This window comes from Terrapene carolina, unplaced genomic scaffold (genome assembly GCF_002925995.2).
Source record: "Terrapene carolina triunguis isolate 2854851 unplaced genomic scaffold, T_m_triunguis-2.0 Scaffold192, whole genome shotgun sequence".
Classification (NCBI taxonomy): domain Eukaryota; kingdom Metazoa; phylum Chordata; order Testudines; family Emydidae; genus Terrapene; species Terrapene triunguis.
Genome location: NW_020664543.1, coordinates 19,385,673 through 19,405,309, shown reverse-complemented (window position 1 = coordinate 19,405,309; position 19,637 = coordinate 19,385,673). Strand labels below are relative to the sequence as shown.

The window sequence follows — 19,637 nt, the reverse complement described above, 5'->3', positions numbered from 1 at the left end:
AGATATGACCTCACCTCCGCTCTCTCAAGTATCCTGGATCCAAAATAGCTATAACACTACAAACGTCTCAAAAATATTCATCAGATTTGATCTCCATGCTGAGCCAGAGATTTTGAAGAAGGAATCGTATTTATTTTAATATTGCTGATTACTCTAAAACTCTGTACTAGGCAGGTACTTGGAAACATGAAAAATTATCTTCTCACCAAAGTGGAGCCATATCTTAGCGTCACATAAAATACCTGGATGTAAAAACCATCGCTATTCACTGTTTACTTGCATGAAACTGCATTATATATGTAAAGTAGATGTTCGCATGCCAAGAAAAAAGATTAACTCTCTGTCCTTGAAACATCTTTTTTTTTTTTTTTAAATCAGGGGAAGGATACTCACCCAATAGGCAACATCCAACTAAGGTTAGCTTTAAAATCAAGGGTTTTGGTTCAAATTCTCTTGACTTAAGTCTATGATCAATTGTCTATGAGCTCAGTGTCAATTTCCTGCAATAAATCACCTGTCAAACTTCTTGGCTACATCTCTACAGTTTTCATGGGTAAATCAAGAACTCCCAAATTTCTGCTTTTAGATTCTTCTCCAATGATTTGGATACCTTCCACTCTTCTCCTCTTCTCCTGAGTTTGTATGTATTTAAAAAACTGGACCACCAGTACCCATGCATTTTTGTAATTAAAAGGGGCTAGAGAAGGGAATTTTCTTAAGCTTGTCTGTGGTTAGAAAAGTAGCCATGTGAAAAAAAGACAGTTACCTTTTCCGTAACTGGTGTTCTTCGAGATGTGTTGCTCATGTCTATTCCACAATAGGTGTGCGTGCTTGCCACGTGCACTGGTGCCAGAAGTTTTTCCCCTAGCAGTACCCATAGAGGAGCGCCCTAGCGACCCCTGGAGTGGCGCCTCCATGGCACGGTATAAGGGACGCTGTGCGCTCCCCCCACCCTCAGTTCCTTCTTGTCAGACAATTCCGACAGAGGGGAAGGAGGGCGGGATGTGGAATAGACATGAGCAACACATCTCGAAGAACATCAGTTACGGAAAAGGCGAGTGATTTTGCATGTGTATTCCACAATAGGTGATTCCAAGCTATATCAGTTGGAGGTGGGAAGGAGTTCGCAAACTCTCGGGACGGAGAACGGTCCTGCCAAACCCGGCATCCTCCCTGGTCTGAGAGACAATCACATAATGTGAGGTGAACATGTAAACTGAGGACCACGTGGCAGCCCTACAAATGTCCTGAATGGGGACATGGGCCAAAAAGGCAGCCGATGAAGCCTGCACCCTAGTCGAGTGCGCCTTCACAATTGGTGGCGGAGGGATTCCCGTCAGGTCATAACAGGTATGGATGCACGAGGTGATCCAGTTTGAGAGCTGCTGAGTGGAGATTGGCCGACCTTTCATGCACTCGGCCGAGGCAATGAACAGTTGCGATGACTTTCTGAACGGCTTAGTCCACTCCAGGTAAAAAGCCAGAGCCCATCTCACATCCAATGTGTGGAGGCAGCGCTCCTCACTGGACACATGGGGCTTGGCGCAGAGGACCAGCAGAAAAATGTCCTGACCCATGTGATAGGCGGAGACCACCTTTGGGAGGAACGAAGAGTGTGGGCGGAGCTGGACCTTATCTTTATGAAACACCATGTAGAGGGGCTCAGAGGTCAGGGCCCTGAGTTCCGAGACCCACCTAGCTGACGTGATCGGGACCAGGAAGGCCACCTTCCACGAGAGGTGTGACCAAGAGCACGTGGCTAGCGGCTCAAACGGGGGCCCTGTGAGACAGGCCAACACCAGGTTTAGGTCCCACTGTGGGACTGGGGGCCTAACATATGGGAAGATACGATCCAACCCCTTGAGGAATCGGCCAGTCATAACATGGGAGAATACCGTGTGGCCCTGCACCGGCGGATGGAAGGCCGATATGGCCACCAGGTGCACCTTGACTGACGAGGGCACCCTGGGCTCTAAAGTGAAGGAGGTAGTCCAGAATAAGCTGGATCGGAGCGGCCACCGGGGAAAAGCCCCGCTCGTCCGCCCATCTGGAAAACAGAGACCACTTTGCCAAGTAGGCTCGGCTCGTGGGGGGCGCCTGCTTTCTAGGAGGATGCGCTAAACCCCTTCCGAGCACGTCCTTTCCTCCCTACCTAACCATTGAGCAGCCATGCCGTGAGGTGGTGTGCTACTAGATTGGGGTGGAGGCGGCGGCCCTGGTCCTGAGAGAGGGTCCCGTACCAATTCTGCCAGGGCCATGCCGGGGCAATCAGACGGACACCGGCCTTGTCCATCTTTATCTTTTCCAGGACCTTGCCGATCAGCGGGAACGGGGGGGAAAAGGCATAGAGTAACTGGCTTGACCAGGACAGGAAAAAGGCATCAGAGATAGCGCCCTGTCCCAGCCCCCCACCGGAGCAGAACCAGGGACAGCGACAGTTCTGCTAAGTCGCGAACAGGTCCACTTAGGGAGTTCCCCACACTTGCAAAAGCCTGTGCACCACCTCTGGGTGGAGAGACCACTCATGCTGAGAGGAGACGTCCCTGCTCAAGCGATCCGTCCATGCGTCCCGGGTGCCCGGCAGACGGAAGGCCTGTAGGCAGATGTTATGGGCTATACAGAAGTCCCTCAGCCTGAGGGCTTCGCAGCAGAGGGCAGAGGATCGTGCCTCGCCTTGCCTGTTGATGTGGAACATCGAGGCCATGTTGTCTGTGAGGACCCTGACCACCCGGCCCTCCAGGTGCGAGCAGAAGGCCATGCACGACAGCCGTACCACCCTGAGCTCCTTGACGGTTATGTGGAGGGTCAGATCCTGTGCCGACTACAGACCTTGGGTCTGAATGTTCCCCATATGGGCCCCCCATCCCAGGTCCAACGCATCGGACACCAGTTCCAGCGACGGGACCCTGCCCCTGAACGGGACCCCTTGGAGCACGTTTCTCGTGGAGGACGACCACCGTAGGGAGGTGATTACCGGCTCAGGCACCGTGAGGACTTTGTCCATCCTGTCCCTGGCCTGGGAGAACTCCGTGGCCAACCAGAGCTGGAGGGGCCTCATCCTGAGTCTGGCGTGACGGACCACATATGTGACCCAAGAGCTGGAGGCATGCGCTGGCTGTTGTCACCGGAAACCTTGTGACCGTGTCGATGAGCCCATTCAGGGTCTCGAACCTGTCCGGTGGGAGGAAGGCTCTGGCCAACGAGGCATCCAGGACCGCCCCAATAAACTCTATGCGTTGTACCGGGACTAACATGGACTTGGTGTTGTTTACCAACAGGCCCAAAGTGGTGCACGTGGACAGAAGGAGCGCCACGTGATCCCGCACCTGTGACCAGGAGCTGCCCTTAACCAACCAGTCGTCCAGATAGGGGAAGATCTGGACCCCCCCAGCGCCTGAGGTAGGCCACCACCGACATACATTTCGTGAATACCCTGGGGGCAGTGGACAGGCCAAACGGGAGGACCATAAATTGGTAGTGTTCCTGCCCCACCATGAAACAGAGGAAGCGTCTGTGCCCCTTGAATATATGAATGTGGAAGTACGCGTCCTGCAGATCGAGGGCAGCGTACCAGTCCCCGGGATCCAGGGAGGGGATGATGGAGGCCAGGGAGACCATGCGGAACTTGAGCTTCACCATGTATTGGTTCAGGCCTCGCAGGTCCAAGATGGGCCTGAGCCCCTCTTTGGCCTTTGGGATAAGGAAATAGCGGGAGTAGTACCCCTTGCCTTTGAACTTCCCCGGTATCGCTTCCACCGCTCCTAGGCCCAGGAGCCACCCCACCTCCTGCTCGAGCAGAGCCTCGTGCGAGGGGTGCCCCAGAAGGGATGGGGGTGGGGGGTGATTGGGCCGGGAGGAAGTAAACTGGAGGGTGTAGCCCAGAAGATGGTGTTGAGGACCCACCGGTCCGAGGTCAGCCACGACCACTCCAGGAGGAAAACACCCAACCAATTGGAGAAGGGAAACTTTATTGAAGGTGGATCCCTGATGAGAACTGGCAGAGCGCCCCTGGACATCCCGTCAAAACCGCCTTTTTCCTGCTTGCTTACCCTTGGAGGACCCAGGCTGGGGGGCAGGCCGAGACTGCCTCTGTGGGCGCCTTTATAATCCCACGACTTCTTATAAGCGGTCTCGTATTTTGAATGGGTGGCCTGAGCGGGAGTCTGCTGCAGCTTGAACTTTGGTTTAGCCGGAGCTGGAACATAGAGACCCAGAGTCTGGAGAGTCGTGTGGGAGTCTTTCAGGCCATGCAGCTTTGTATCCATTTGTTCTGCAAACAGAGCTTTGCCGTCAAATGGGAGGTCCTGCAGGGAGGTCTGTGCCTTCCTGGACAGCCCAGAGAGCATGAGCCATGACGCCCTTCTCATGGACACCGCGGAGGCCATGGACCGCGCGGCCGTGTCCGCTGCATCCGAAGCTGCCTGCAGGGTTGCCCTGGCAGCCGCTGTGCCCTCCTCCACCAGTGCTTTGAACTCCTTCCTGTCACGCTCCTGGAGGGAGTCCTCAAACTTGGGCAGGGAGCCCCACAGATTGAACTCATAGTGGCCCAGGAGAGCCTGGTGGTTCACCACACATAACTGGAAGCTTGAGGACAAATACATTTTTCTTCCAAATGAGTCCAGCCTCCTTGAATCTTTATTTTTCGGGGTAGGGGCTGGTTGGCCCTGCCGTTCCCTGTGGTTGACCGACTCGACCACCAGGGAGTTAGGAGCAGAGTGGGTGTATAAGTATTCATGCCCCTTGGCGGTTACAAAATACTTTCGTTCCGCTCTCTTAGAGATGGGGGCGAATGAGGCCAGGGTTTGCCACAGGGCATTTGAAATTTTCACCACCCCTTCATGGAGAGGCAAGGCCACCCTGCCCGGTGCCAAGGAGGACAGTACATTAAACAGGGAGTCCGAGGGCTCTTTCATCTCCTCTGCTTGGAGGTGGAGGCTTGATGCCACCCTTTTTAAGAGTTGTTGGGGGGCCCTAAAGTCCTCCTGTGGGACGGAGGGAGGAGGAGCCATAATCGCCTCATCCGGGGAGAGTGAGGAGGCCAGCGCGGTACGGTGTGTCCCCACTGGCAACCACCTGGTTGGTCTCCAGGCCCAGTGCCAAGGATGTACGTCCCACTGACTCCTTCCTCAGAGGTCTGGAAAGGGAGGCCGATGGTCCCTCTGAGGCTCCGGCCACTGAGCTAGCCCCGACCAGGGCCTGCGTCAGGGGCCATGGTGCACACTGATACCATTGGGCTGGCCACGGGGCCCGGTGCCACTGCACCTGCTGTGGCACCGGCGGAGCTGGCTGTTCGGCCTGGCCCATCGATGGACGACTACCAAGGGAGGTCGGGCTGACATACAACCTGCCGCTGTCCCTGGACCGGGAGGAGCGGCGGCGCCGGGAGCAATGCCGACCACGGGACCGTGATCCCGACATGGAGGACCAGTACCGTCGGTAACAGCTGCTCCTCAATCGGCTCTGGCAGGCGGACCTGCGATGGTGAGACGCCAACGATCGACGTCCAGGGCTGCGGAGGCGGTGCCATGGCAGGGTCCTGGAGCGGGACGACGAACTGGAACGATGTCAATGTTCATGCCATGACCGACTGCAATAGCCCCTCCGAGACGAGGACCTTTGGCGTCGTCTGCCTTGGTCCCATCGGTGTTCGCTCCTCAAGGCGGAGTGCTGCCGAGAGTCTCTATCAGACGGAACCCAACCAGACAGCCTGGTGGGCGTCGAGGGCGATCCACATGGACTTTGACCTGAACGGATGCTGGGCGGCAAACGGCATCGGGAACATTCCCTCGACTGAGACCGGTACCGAGCCGGGGGTGACTACGGAGATCACAGCGGCGGCTTGCCTCTGGAGCACGGGACCAACATCGGCGGTGCTCCTGGTACCGGCATGGACATAACGTCCTGGGCCACCTGCAGGGCCTCCAGTGTGGAGGGAATCCAGACATCCGGGGAGGCCTGCTCCAAATGGGCCGGTCTACTCCACTCGACTTGAGTCAGAGGCCTAGAGGCCGGTGGGGATCAAGGACTGCCCAACACGGGTCTAGCTTCTGTCCCGGGTTTACTCTGGTGCTGCGAAAAAGAAGCCCTCTTTCTAGCCTTCTTGGCATGCCTCGTGGACGGGGAGCGGTGCCGACTAGTCGATAGCATCGAAGGGTCGCCGCACACCAACACTGTGGTGCCCGGTGCTGACTCGGAGCGACGCTCCGGAGCCAGGGTTAGTGCTGACTCCATCAGAATAGCCCGGAGCCTAATGTCCCTCTCTCTCTTCATCCGAGGCTTAAACGACTTGCAAATCTTGCAGCAATCACTGAGACGGGTTTCCCCCAAACAGCGTAGACAGTCCACATGCGGATCACTCACTAGCATAGATCGCCTACAAGTGTCACACGATTTAAAACCCAGGGCACGGGGCATGCCCTGGCCCGGGTGTTCTAGCTAAACTAAACTAACTAAACATCTAACTACCTACAGGTACCATACACTGAACAAACAAGCAGTTTTGGGCATGAGCTGCAGCAAAGCTGGAGCAGAGCAGTTCCGAAGCACCTTCACTGGTGGCAAGAAGGAACTGAGGGTGGGGGGAATCCACAGCGCCCCTTATACCGTGCCATGGAGGTGCCACTCCAGGGGTCGCTAGTGCGCTCCCCTATGGGTACTGCTAGGGGGAAAACTTCTGGCACCGGTGCACCTGGTGAGCATGCACACCTATTGTGGAATACACATGAGCATACACTCGAAGAAGAATGCTACCTTCTACTCAATGTAACGTGTGTGTTTTGAGTTATATTTGCTTGCTTTACTGACAAAAACTTTTTTTTATTCAGGTTAGCACTATGGAGTCAACAAAACTATGTTCCAGCAAGCTGGATACTATTCTGCTTCACACATCAGTAACATTTTCAGAATGATGTTAGAGGTAGAAGGAATACAGCTGGATTTTTACATCGCTGAGTTGGTAAGTCCTGGTAAATTGGACAACCACATTAAATCTGATTTGAAAAAGTCATCAGGAGAGGATAATTGTGGCAGCTTTTAAAGGAATTCCCTGAGAACCCTCCCCCCGCCCCCATAATTCCCCAGTCAGCAAACTGTATTCTATACATAGCATAGATAAAGCAATCTCAAACCAGAGTCTCCTGGTATTAAGAGGGAAAGACATATGAAATGTGAAATGTCATCCTTTCTCCAATCATTGGGAAAGCAGGGCAGAAAGTTCAACACATACTATTTATAACTGTATGCATAACAACATTGCATTAAACTGCCACTACCATAATAAAAATTGAGACATACAAAATAAAACAGCAGGAAAGGCAAAGTGAAGCCCCTTAAATAAAACAAAATCAGCAAAGCAAGATAACTTCAAAGGCAATCATCAAATGGCAGACAGATAGGAGACGTCAGCTTGAAGCAATACTGTCAGTAACTGCCATTGTTAGCTCATGAGTATTACTCTCTTCAAATGTGCTAATAAGAATACCTTTACAATATCAACTGTCGAAGGTGGAAAGTATCACTCAAAAGATGATTTTTGGAATTGTGGAGACTGTATCGTTACAAGAAAGGAACTCCTTTAGCCAACTTAAGAGATGAACATTCAGGAATCTCTCATATCCCTCAGGAAAAGAAAATGAAACTTTCACAAGGCAAAACACACAGACCACTTAAGAGCCTACAAAAGAGTTGTCTGTTTAAGTGTGCATGCAAACAAATACAATACACAGAGTATTAAGAGAAAAGGAGACTGGAGAACTACAGAATAAATAATCACAAAGGGGGAAATTTTACAAAAGCAAAGATGATACTGCTTGGTTATAAAGTTGCGAAAGCATTTCTGATAAACTCCACACAAGGCAACCCAGACAGTCAGGTTACACCATTCTACAGCAGCAGGAGACAGAATTCCAAAAAGGACAAAACCATTTGTCTTCCTAGTCCTTTTAGCTCCACTGTTAATTTCTGTTTTTTTTAAAACCATTAGTTCTCCTATCCCACATCAGGAAGTGAGAAGTTCTAGTATAACAAAGGCTACAACGCTGCTGAGAGCAACGAGGAAAATATATCATCAGGAATGTTTGCCTTCAGAGTATTTGTTTAATAAAGTCAAAGAGGATAGAATTACTGTACCTTTATTTGCTGTCTTGCAGTGCTTGAAACAAGAGGCAGACTTCTTAAACTGTCATTTATCAACCATTGCCAGCCATCTGGAGCAGTAGAAAAGATATTCAGTATAATTTTAGTGATATAATCTTAGGTATATTGACATCTATTTATAGTGGTCAGCAATTCATTAAAAACTACTTATTTTTTGTTGCTCTTTCTAAAATAACTGAAGGTGTGAATTACAATGAATGTAGTTATTTTGTTTCAATTCACTGAATACACAAGCCATAGGGCTCAGTGTTCTTCTCCTGAGCCTGTAATGTGAGGAACACATAGGAAGAAACAATTTGTAACAACTTATTCAGGGCAGATGCTGCTAAGGGTCCAGCCCTTCTCAGGCCAGGTCTACACTACAATTTACTTTGGGATAACTTATGTTGTTCTGGGGTGTGAATAAGTGGTGACCACTCACCCCGAGCAGCATAAGTTACACCACCTAAGCGCTGGTCTGGAGAGTGCTAGGTCAATGGGAGAGCTTCTCCCACCAAAATAGCTACCACCTCTCGCAAAGGTAGATTTATTATGCTGACAAGAGAGCTTTCTCCCATTGGCATAGAGTGTCTTCATCAGACGTGCTAAATCATTGCAGCTGTGCCGATGTAGCGCTTCTAATGTAGACTAGCCCTCAGTCAAAAACAGTCACCATGATGCAGGATTTCGTAGGTGGGGAGTACAAAAAAAGGGCATTTCATCAGGAACCCTCTATTTGAAGAAAAAATAATAAATGTTACAGACCAACCCTTAATGAAGCAGAAATGCTGAAAAGGAGACTCTTATTTTCCCACTGCTACATTTTATGATTTTCAGAGACTTTTTGACAACTTTAAGAGAAAGAGGCTTGTTTGGGGGTGACACAAACAAAAATTTTCTTAGTACACTGCTAAATGCAATATCTTCAACCACAGATTTGTATACCTTTTTGAGATTTGTTAACCTACCCTAACACACTAACATCTTGTAATCAAAACTTAGTTTCCTTGGATAACATCACTGGCTCATACTATGTAACCTTAGAGAATTATAATTAGAATTATGCCATAATATAAGACCATTGAAAGTATCACATACCGATTATGGGATCCTCTCTAAATGGCATTTTTGAAAGTGACAACTTTTCAATTAAAGTGCAGACTGTGGGGGGGAAAAAAAGGCAATTATATCATTTCTAAAAATAGTAACTTGCAATAATTTTGACAAAATGCAGTCACATACCAGTACTGATGTAATAAATACGGTTATAAAAGAGTGTATTTAAAACAGAAGAGCAAAAAAATGTTGCAAATAAAAATATTCTAACATTATAGCTCAAAAATAAATATGCAACAAGGAAACTGAAATGGAATTATGCTTGTGGTTCCAACACCAAAAAAGATCTTATGCTACAGTAACTGGGGTCTTTCCAGACGTGGTAGTCCCACTGTAAGATACTTAGGCATGTGAGATCAGATTTTATTTTTAATAGCTGTGTCTGTTGGGGCCATAAATGCATCCTGTGCCTCCTCATGCTCCCATGCGAAGACATAAAGGGTGGAATGGCCAAGAACCTCCCATAGTTCCCTCACAACTCAAAGCCCATCTTGGTTGAAGACTCCAAAATGTGGGGACTGGAGGACAGGTAATGGGATCTACGCTGAGTACAATATCTCAGAGAAGGACAGTTACTGTAGGGTAAGTAACCATTCTCTCTTCTTTGAGTATGTGTCAGTGTGGACTTCATTGTAGGTGACTGGCAAGCAGTATCCCTATAGGACACTGGGAATGAATGAGGAGTTTCAGTTGTATCGGTCAAACAGTGATTGTAGTACTGCTCTCCCAAAACTGGCATCCAACCTATCCACTAAAACCAAGGAGCAATGTTTGACGAAGGCCAGGGGGATTACTCTACATAGCCACCTTATAGATTTCTGATAGCACATGCCTGAAGCAGGCAGAAGATGTTGCTTGTGCTCTGGTGGAGGGAGCACTTGATGTTCAGTGAGAGAGTACACAAGCCATGGCAAGACTTAGTGTGTTATCCATTTCCATAGCTTTTGTGATGAGATGGTTAGATCTCTAGAACACCTGACTAGGGCTAAAAGTAGATATGGAAAAAATCTGAATGGTTTCATCCTGTCAATGTAATCTAATGTATGTAATTTCTTTTCCCCCATTGCCAAACATGGCTTCAAGAAGAAGACAGGCAGGTTGATTAACTGGTTTAGGTAAACTTCTGAGGACAACCTTAGGAATGAGCTTCAGGTGAGGTCTCAGCAATACCTTGTTCCTATGTAATGTCATATAGCAAGGTTCAGCCATAAGTGCCTGAAGCTCCCTCACTCTTCTGGCTGAAGTGATAGCCACAAGGAAGATCATCTTTCAGAGTGAGGTGATGCAAGGGGCATTCTGATAGAGGTTCAAATTGGGGCTCCATGAAATTCTAGAGTATTATTAATGTCCCAGGCAGGGGTGGGTTCTCACACTGGTGGCTTAAAATTTGGTAACATTGGGTGAGAGAAGACCAAACACAATTGCACAGGTGCATGCCAAGCTGAAATTGCTGTGACATGGATCTTAATCCATGTTGAACAAAAGGCCAGCCTGCTATAAGTGCAATCAGTAGTCAAAGTGGACTTCGCATATCAAGAACCTCTTCCATTTAACAGAATAAGTTTTCCTGCTCTGTATCAAGATTTCCTGGACCTGTAGGGAACAGTCCTGGTCAATGGTACTAAACACCCAACAGCCACATCTTCAGGTGCAATGACTTCAAGTCTGGATGAAGCATCTGGCCATAGTGCAGAAGATCAGCTCCAGGTGGTTTGGGAGCTCTTTGAATAGCAGTGCCATAGGATAATGCCTCAGATCCAGCTCCAGTGCCAGATGCCACCCCAATACCAATGATGTCTCCTTCACTACACTACCCTGATTCATCTCCAGAGTGGTTCTATCCTGTGCACTGAATGAGGTAGGGGTCCTGTGCAAAAAAATAGTATGTGATCATGTAATTAGACACGGTCATAATGCATATGATACCAGGGGCCAAATTTAAGATTGCATCGACAACCTGAATACTGGCATTTCTTAAATTCTGAATACTTGACTTTGCAACTTTAATGTTCTTTTAATGTAGGTTGTGTAGATGGGTGGGTGGGATGTGCACGCGAGAGAGAGAGAGAGAGAGATATCTTATATATACAGTGTTGATATTGCAAGAAAACAATGGAATGCTGAGAGATGCAAAAGTTGAGGTAAATAGAGTAAATTAACTAACATATATTTGCTATTTTAATTCAATGAAAATAGCACCAGCCAGTTAACATGCAGAGGGACACCTACCAGCTGGTCTCATTAGTTCTCCACCTAAACCCCTGGAAAATAGAAATGAAAAGGTATTATTTTCAGATGATCAATTACTGTATACAATTAGGTATGCTGCTTACTGGAACACAAGAAGCTTTCAGATGAAAAGTATCCACAGAAGTTCAACAAGTAACACTCAAGTCTTCCCAAGATTAAGTTTGTAATCCCTCCAATCTTATGTTTGACCAACTCTCAAACAGCACTGTACCATCTACTGCCTTAATTCACTACAAAATGCTCTATACAAAACCTTATTGTACACTCCATCTTTTCTTTTCCAAAGAACACAGACCTAATTTCTCTAATCCTATTTGAAAAATAAAAGGCACTCAGGTTCATGCTTTTTTCTGCTAGGCTCACTTTAGAAATACTATGGCCCTGTGGAATTTACCACAGGATTTTTCAGTCACAAAAATCTGTCACCATCCTAGAGTCTTTCCACTTGAGAAGCAATTGTTTGAAAATCTTTTCAAAAGATATTAGAACTTTATTCTCTAGTTTATTCTTTTATATCATAGCATAAAGCTTCAAAGCCTCTTTGCTTAGTGTTATTTGGTAATAGAAAAACAAAGTTTAAAGCTTTAGAATACAGATACATGCCTTCTACATAGGATGGATTTTTGGAAGAGCTCTCCTACAATATACCACTCAACACAATTACACTGGTAGTCCAGGCAATGCAGACCTGCCAACCCTACAGGTTTTCCCATAAGTTATGGATTTGCAGACCTTTCTATGGGGAAATCTGCTGGGTTTGGCTGCTGTTCCTCATAACCCCTGCCTCCTAAGGAAGGGCAATCAATTCATTATTCAGCATTTCACTAAACTGACACAAGGTATCAACCTACTTTTATTCTAAGTGTTACTGTAGTGTTGGCACTTCCTATTTCCCTCCCCCACCCCCCTAAAAACCCACACACTATCTGCAAATTTCATGACCTACCTGAACATGCTTCCTTCAAGGTTTATAGATCAAATTCAGTCCTTAAACTGACTGCTGCAGTACCAGTTTCCATTAACCAACTACTTTCCATACAATTCTGGAGCCTTAAAATGCTAACTCAGTTCTACAGAAAGTGACTTTTTAATAGGAGCTCAGTGTAATTCAATGAAATTCACACACTGGGGTAGGAAATCCCTTGCAGGAGAGTTGGAATGGTAAAGCTCCCAGATCACAGACCTAATATTTATTTGAACATGAATGTTTACTTCCACTTTATTTAGACCCCAATTAGAACCAAGTAACAGTACTTTGTTTTTAATTTACATGCAAATTCAAATTACTTTCACAGAATTATTTTTAAAGTCATAATTTTGAAAGAAGTTAGGAATCTCCTTTTCAAATTACAAGGATGACGTTACATGGAGTATTTTAGAACTGAACAGCTTCTATGGCATCATAAGCAGTAAGTGTTATTCAGGTGTCTGAATACATCAATCTGGAAGTTTTCCAGAAAGTCAAGGACCTCTGCTGACATACAATATTCCATATTAGCATTAGTCTTGGATTAATGGTGATTTACATGGTCTTTGTTTAATGGAAACTATTAAACAAGTCCTGCCATGCTTTCACAACACCAGAATCCCAAAGAGTATGCTTCCCCCTTCCCAAAACTTAAAAAACTGCTATCTGATTTCCAACTTTACATGCACATATACACAATACCAAAACATTTCATACTTTCATTATATAAAGCAACTGCTCACTGATATTCATATTATTTGTTGATTCTGTTTTGACTTTAGGCTAGATTGTTAATGAATCTATATGTAGAAAGGAATTTACAATCTTTTCTTCACATGTTACACATATTAGAATTTCTTCAGAGAAGTTTGCAGCTCACCTATTTGCTAACAGACCTAGAGTGCCAACTGAGGATAATTAAACATACTTAAATAATAAGAATTAAAACATTAGTAGCATTCTCATGTGCACAAATTCCTCAAGTGGTACAAAAACACTACCAATATATATGATGGTCACCATTACCTATAAAATACAAGTATAAAACATAAATGTACTATACTGAAAAACGTTAAGAGACTTATCAAGCCAGATTAAGACTGGAATCAAGTTTGGACATTTTAGCTCTGAAGTGTTATTTATAGAATAGGCAGAACAAATCTGACAATTAGAAATGCAGACAGCATTTTGATATGAATCTCTTAAAACATAGGTTCATCACAAAAATAAACTATATACATTCAGCTTCTTAAGGGACTTTGTCCACTCCAAATAGAATTACGGGAATATTTTAAGGTTTAGTTTATACATTACAGGGCTGCAGAAATACAAAACAGTGAGATCAATAATATTTTCAGTGATCATGTCATCTGTATAAAATATTCCAAACTGAGGTGGAGGGAAATAGTTTTCAGTGGTCAGAGATGGAATAGCTGAGAATCTGATGGGATTTGTTATGCTCATCTTCAAATGATGTGGAAACTAAATTAGGCTCAACCAGCATGGAACCAACCAAAGGTCACTGAATCATAGAATTTGGATCATAGAAAAAAAAAAAAAAAAAACTTTTTTTTTTTTTTCCCTGTAGACACAAGGCTATGGGTGAAATCCTGACTCTACTGAAGTCAATAGTAATTTTGAAAATGATGTAAACAGAGTCCTCACTTTTTGCCTCCTTTTCAGACATCTGACAAAAAAATAGGTTTCCCTGAACACAAAGAAGCTGAGAACTAGCTGATCTACATGCTAGTAGAGGGACCTATCTTTCATAGCTACTAAATCTATTTGCAATCATTCTTCCTTCTAGCAACCACTAAAGTCTCATTAGACATTACCCTATTTCAAAACTTGAAGGCTGATATAAAATACTTTGCTTGTAGATATAAAATACATCACCACCATCTGAATATCAGTTTAAACAAAAAGCAGTTCTGGAAGACATAAGGAAGAACCAGTGTTGCTGGGTGTAAAATTATTTGAAAATTATTTGGATTTGTGGGAATTGAAAGAGCAATCTTTTCGCAAGACTCGAATTTGCCTCCCACTAAGTTTATATGCCTCAGAGTCTTTCACTGGGATGCATGCCAAGAGACATGCTTGCCCTGAAACTACTGAGATTTCAAAGACCTTTGAGGTTGTGAACAATGAGGCAAGCTTATTATCCTTAGCCTGGTACTTGCTGATACCTGCAGGCTGTCTTACCCTCTCGACAAGGTTGAAATATCCTAGACTTTTCATTGCAAGCACAAAGCTTTTGCAACACTTAAGCCATGTCTAGGAGGTTTGTTAGGGAAAAAAGGGTGGGATTTGGAATACTTGATTTGGAAGTTGTCACCCCAGTAATCAGAGCCATGATACATACTTATATTTCAACTCATTGCAAAACAGCTGTGCTTGATCAGCCAGTTCTTAAAAGTTAGGCAAGTCATCACATTTTGTTGCATAAGGATGCTGCAACAACAGCTGAACACATTAGTTAACAAATAAGGAACGATCCCAACACAGAACACGATAGTCTAAACTCAAAGTTTCATGTTTACCATATTACAATGTGAAATACCTTCTTATATATGTAGCCATCTACAACATACAGACAGTCTCTGAATTCACAGCAATGAGATCAAAGCAAAACAACATGCAGTATGTGGCAACAAATGACTCAAGGAAGTGGGAGTTGCTCTTCACTAAAAAGGTTAATGGTGGCCAGATACTCAACACAATTAATATTAACAAGGAGGAAGAAATACAAGCCAAAATGGGGAAAGAACAGGTTAAATTATATAGAGATAAGTTAGATGTATTCAAGTAGACAGAGCCCGATGAAATTCATCCTAGGGTACTTAAGGAACTAGTTAAGGCAATCTCAGAACCATTATTAATTATCTTCAAAAACTTATGGAGGACGGGTAAGGCTCCAAAGGACTGGAGAAAAGTCAAACATAGTACCTATCTTTAAAAAAGGGAACAAAGAGGACCCAGAGAATTATAGACCAGTCAGCCTAACTTCAATACCCGGAAAGATGCTGGAACAAATTATTCAACAATGAATTTGTAAGCACCTAAAGGATATTAGGGTTGTAAGGAATAATCAACATGGATTTCTCAAGAACAAATCATGCCAAACCAACCAAATTTCCTTCTTTGACAGAGTTACTGGCCTAGGAGAAATGGGGAAGCAGTAGACATGATGTATCTTGATTTCTGTAAGACTTTTGACACAATCCATGTGACATTCTCATAAGCAAACTAGGAAATGTGGGCTAGATGAAATTACTATAAAGGTGGGTGCACAAGTGGTTGAAAGACTGTACTCAAAGGTTTGCTGTCAAACTGGGAGGGCATATCTAGTGGGGTCCCAATTACTTGAATAACGTAGTGGTGAATATGCTGGTAAAATATATGTATGGACACCACGCTGAGAGCAGTTGCAAGTACTTTGGAGAATAGGATTAGAATTCAAAACGACCTTGACAAATCAGACAATTTGTTTGAAATCAACAAGATGAAATTAAATAAAGATAAGTGCAAACTACTTAACTTAGGAAGGGAAAATCAAATGCACAAATACAAAATGGGGAATAACTGGTTAGGTGGTAGTACTAGTGAAAAGGATCTGGGGGTTATAGTGGATCAAATATTGAATGTGTGTCAACAATATGATGCAGTTGCAAAAAAGCTAGTATTCTGGACTGCATTAACAGGAATGTCATATGTAAGGCATGAGAAGTAATTTTTCTGTTCTACTCGGCACTGATGAAGTCTCAGTTGGAGTACCATGTCCAATTCTGGGTGCCACACTTTAGGAAAGATGTGGACAAACTGGAGAGAGTCCAGAGGAGAACAACAAAAATGATGAAAGGTTTAGAAAACCTGACCTAGGAGGAAAGATTAAAAGACTGGGCATGTCTAGTCTTGAGAAAAGAAGACTGAGGAAGAACCTGGTAACAGTCTTCAAATATGTCCCCTGAAGATAGAACAAATAGTAATGGGCTTAATTTTCAGCAAGAGAGATTTAGGTTAGATATAAGGAAAATCTCTCTAACTCTAAAGGTAGTTAAATTCTCCCTTCCAAGGGAGCTTGTGGAATCCCCACCGTTGCAGGTTTTTAAGAACAGGTTGGACAAACACCAGTCAGAGATGGTCTAGGTCTACTTAGTCCTGCCTAAGTGCGGGGGACTGGACTTGGTAACCTCTCAAGGTCCCTTCCAGCCCTACATTTCTATAATTCTATGATTAACACTATGCATCATGGCATATTCAGCACTGACTGAAACCTTGAAGGCCTAATAAATCCACTGTTAGTAGTATAAAAGCCAGAGACAACTATCTGGAAGAGGCACAGCAACTTCAGCTTGTATCAATACTCTACTCATCTCTAAATCACCATGTTACCCCAGTCTTTATGGCAAGATATATATCAGCTTCAGAACTGGAGTCAAGAAACGAGATACAAGTTAATGTTCAGAATCGCTCTTCAACCTGATGTTTCCTTCTCAATCATATGCAAAAAGATGCCTTTTAAAGAAAAGGATCATTATTTAAAATGTAACTTTATTCAAAGCTTCTTTGATAATGAATGCTACTACAATGCCTCAAGTGCATTACAATAACGTCCCAGCTAACAAGAAGAGGCATCAACCATACTTGTTTCAAGGTGACCATCACACAGAGTGGATTTAAAGTGCTTCAAATATAATTAGGCTGGGATATTGACCTCTTTTCCCACATGAGATATCTTAAGACATAATTCTCCACATGTGTCATGTTTGAAGCTTTTGTTTGCACTAGGTAATGCTTAAAGTAGGTATGGGCATGTAAATTTTTCCAAAACTACAAAATATCATACACACACAAAAAGGTATACTGGACCCAGGGCTGCCTCCAGGCACCAGCTGAGCAAGCAGGTGCATGGGGCGGCCAAGGGGAAGGGGCGGCACGTCGGGCTCTTCGACGGCAATTCGGCGGAGGGTCCCTGTCCCTCTCGGAGGGAAGGACCTGCCGCCGAATTGCCGCCGAAGAAGAAAGCGGAGCGGTGGGGCTGCCGCGGGGGGGGTTTTTTTTTTTTTTTTTCCCCCGCCGCTTGGGGCGGCAAAAACCCTGGAGCCAGCTCTGACTGGACCTGATGCTCGGCTCACACTGATGTAACTTCATTTGCTTTCCCTGGAATTACTCCTGATTTACATTAGATTAAAATCAAAACCAAGCCCATAGTATCTCATGCTTAACTAAAAACATACATGAAAATTCTTCAGCCAGCCAGCACTCTTAAGAAAGCTTTTGGACAGAATTAGTCAATACCATGTCTAAAGGAAAGGAGAATGTAGGCAAACACTGAATTTGTGTAGACTTTAACTTTTTCAAGACACAATAGTAAATCTACAAAAACATTTAAGTAGGAGGTAAGGGAGGAACTAATGTATGAAAAAATGATTAATGAACCAGAGGGCAGGGAGATCTGTTTTAACAGCATATAAAAATAAAGATCTGATTACAGCAAATGTATTATACAATATCTCAATTTCTGAGACAATGCAAAATCTTGTTTGCATATTAAAAACATGATCTGCCCTATAATTCTTTCAAGCATAACTTAAGTCCACAGTTCATAATTAGGTCAGTTTCACTAATGGTAATCATTAATAAAAGGCTAATTTACATGTAATACTAGGTAAATCAATGCCCCATTTACAGCATTAGGACTTTTACTAAATCCTAGATGGGAGATATTAGGTGTATGAAAAGACCTTGAGATATAGCTGACTAGCAAGCTCATAGCCTCTCATAATGTACTTTACAGCTATTAAAACTTGTTAATTACCACTTTTTAAACATGCAACTCTTTACACTTTACCTCAACTTCATTTTCTGGCAGGCCTTTGAAGTTTTATTGTGAAACTAGCTTATTCAACATGTTAAAATTCATTAGCATCAGAAAAACTAAATACTTTATTATAGTTTCACTTTTGTCTAGTATTAAATATACATTTATGACATTCATGAATGCATAAAAAATCTTTTGAGGTAGTTTAAGTTTAAGAACCAGAAAGATGGAAATAAAATTTACTCAGGTGAAGCAATTTCATTTTCAACATTCTTACTGGGTCTTGTTATACCCTGAAGATTCCAGGGAGTCATTTCTCAAATGGAAAGCATTATGTGCAGTAATTACTCATCATCAAACAAGTTCAACTTGTTCCACCAAGTGCTTGCCTAGTCATACCTAAGTCAAATTGCTGGTTTGCTTTTAGAACCTGAACCAAAGGTTATTTTTTCTTAGGCAATTTTAAAGAATTTTTTTATTCATAGCAATAATATTTTTAAAATGTGCATTAAATTAGGCATATCTGTCTTGTATACAACTATTGCTTAGGGCAAATTATGGTTAATCAGGTATGCTACTTGACAGAGAATCAAATTTAGAAGCCTTATCTGTGATGAAAACATTAGTAGGCATCTTATAACACCAGTAAGTGCAAGATGTGCACTTTGTGACAAAAACAAAATTATACCCAAGCTCCACCCTGGCATTAAAGAATTTATAACAGCCAAAACAGCCACCCACAAAGCCACTATAACATGTAGCATCAGTGTTATAAACTAAGGCACATTAAGCCATGAACTAGTAGAAGCTAGCTCAAATCAACAAGTACGACCTTTAAAAAGCAAATTTTAGTATCTTGAAACTTTGACAAATCCTAATGTGTTTTCATGGAATGGGAAACATTTTAAGTAATGTTATTGTCAGATATTCAATTCTATGCTACAAATGCACCAACAGAAATAATACAGCATCTTACAGTCAGATACACCATGTCCAAAGAGCTCAGCAAGACAAACATCAAGAACATACACCGCAGTTTTACTTAACACAAGTTGTTTATTTGGATCTTGATTCCCTGAGATCAAAGGGCCAAAACTTGAAGTCTGATTTCAGTGTTAACTCACTTTTTATCCAAATTCTCCCGCAAATTACCCTTTACTTACTAGAGGCTTTACTGAATAAGAACTGAATGAAAAGAAAGAAACAATTCAATAAAGCTTCCATCTGGCCCAAGAATTGAAAAACAGAATTGAACTTCTTGTAGCACTGCTGACAATCAATTACAAAAGGATTCATAGATTCTAGAACTGGAAGGGACCTCGAGAGGTCATCGAGTCCAGTCCCCTGCCC

At 43.9% G+C, this 19,637-nt stretch overlaps 1 protein-coding gene across 2 annotated transcripts in view; it reads right to left on the bottom strand.

Annotated features, from left to right (window-relative positions):
* The window catches only part of TBCD (tubulin folding cofactor D), a 256,774-nt gene that overhangs the window by 82,153 nt on the left and 154,984 nt on the right, over positions 1 to 19,637 (bottom strand). For both annotated transcript variants that reach the window (XM_024217615.3, XM_026654436.1), the window contains exons 24-26: positions 11,479 to 11,510; positions 9,232 to 9,294; positions 8,128 to 8,204 (exon numbers count right to left, since the gene is read on the bottom strand). In XM_024217615.3, coding sequence (XP_024073383.2) covers positions 8,128 to 8,204; positions 9,232 to 9,294; positions 11,479 to 11,510 — 172 coding nt within the window. The remainder of the gene's footprint in view (positions 1 to 8,127; positions 8,205 to 9,231; positions 9,295 to 11,478; positions 11,511 to 19,637) is intronic.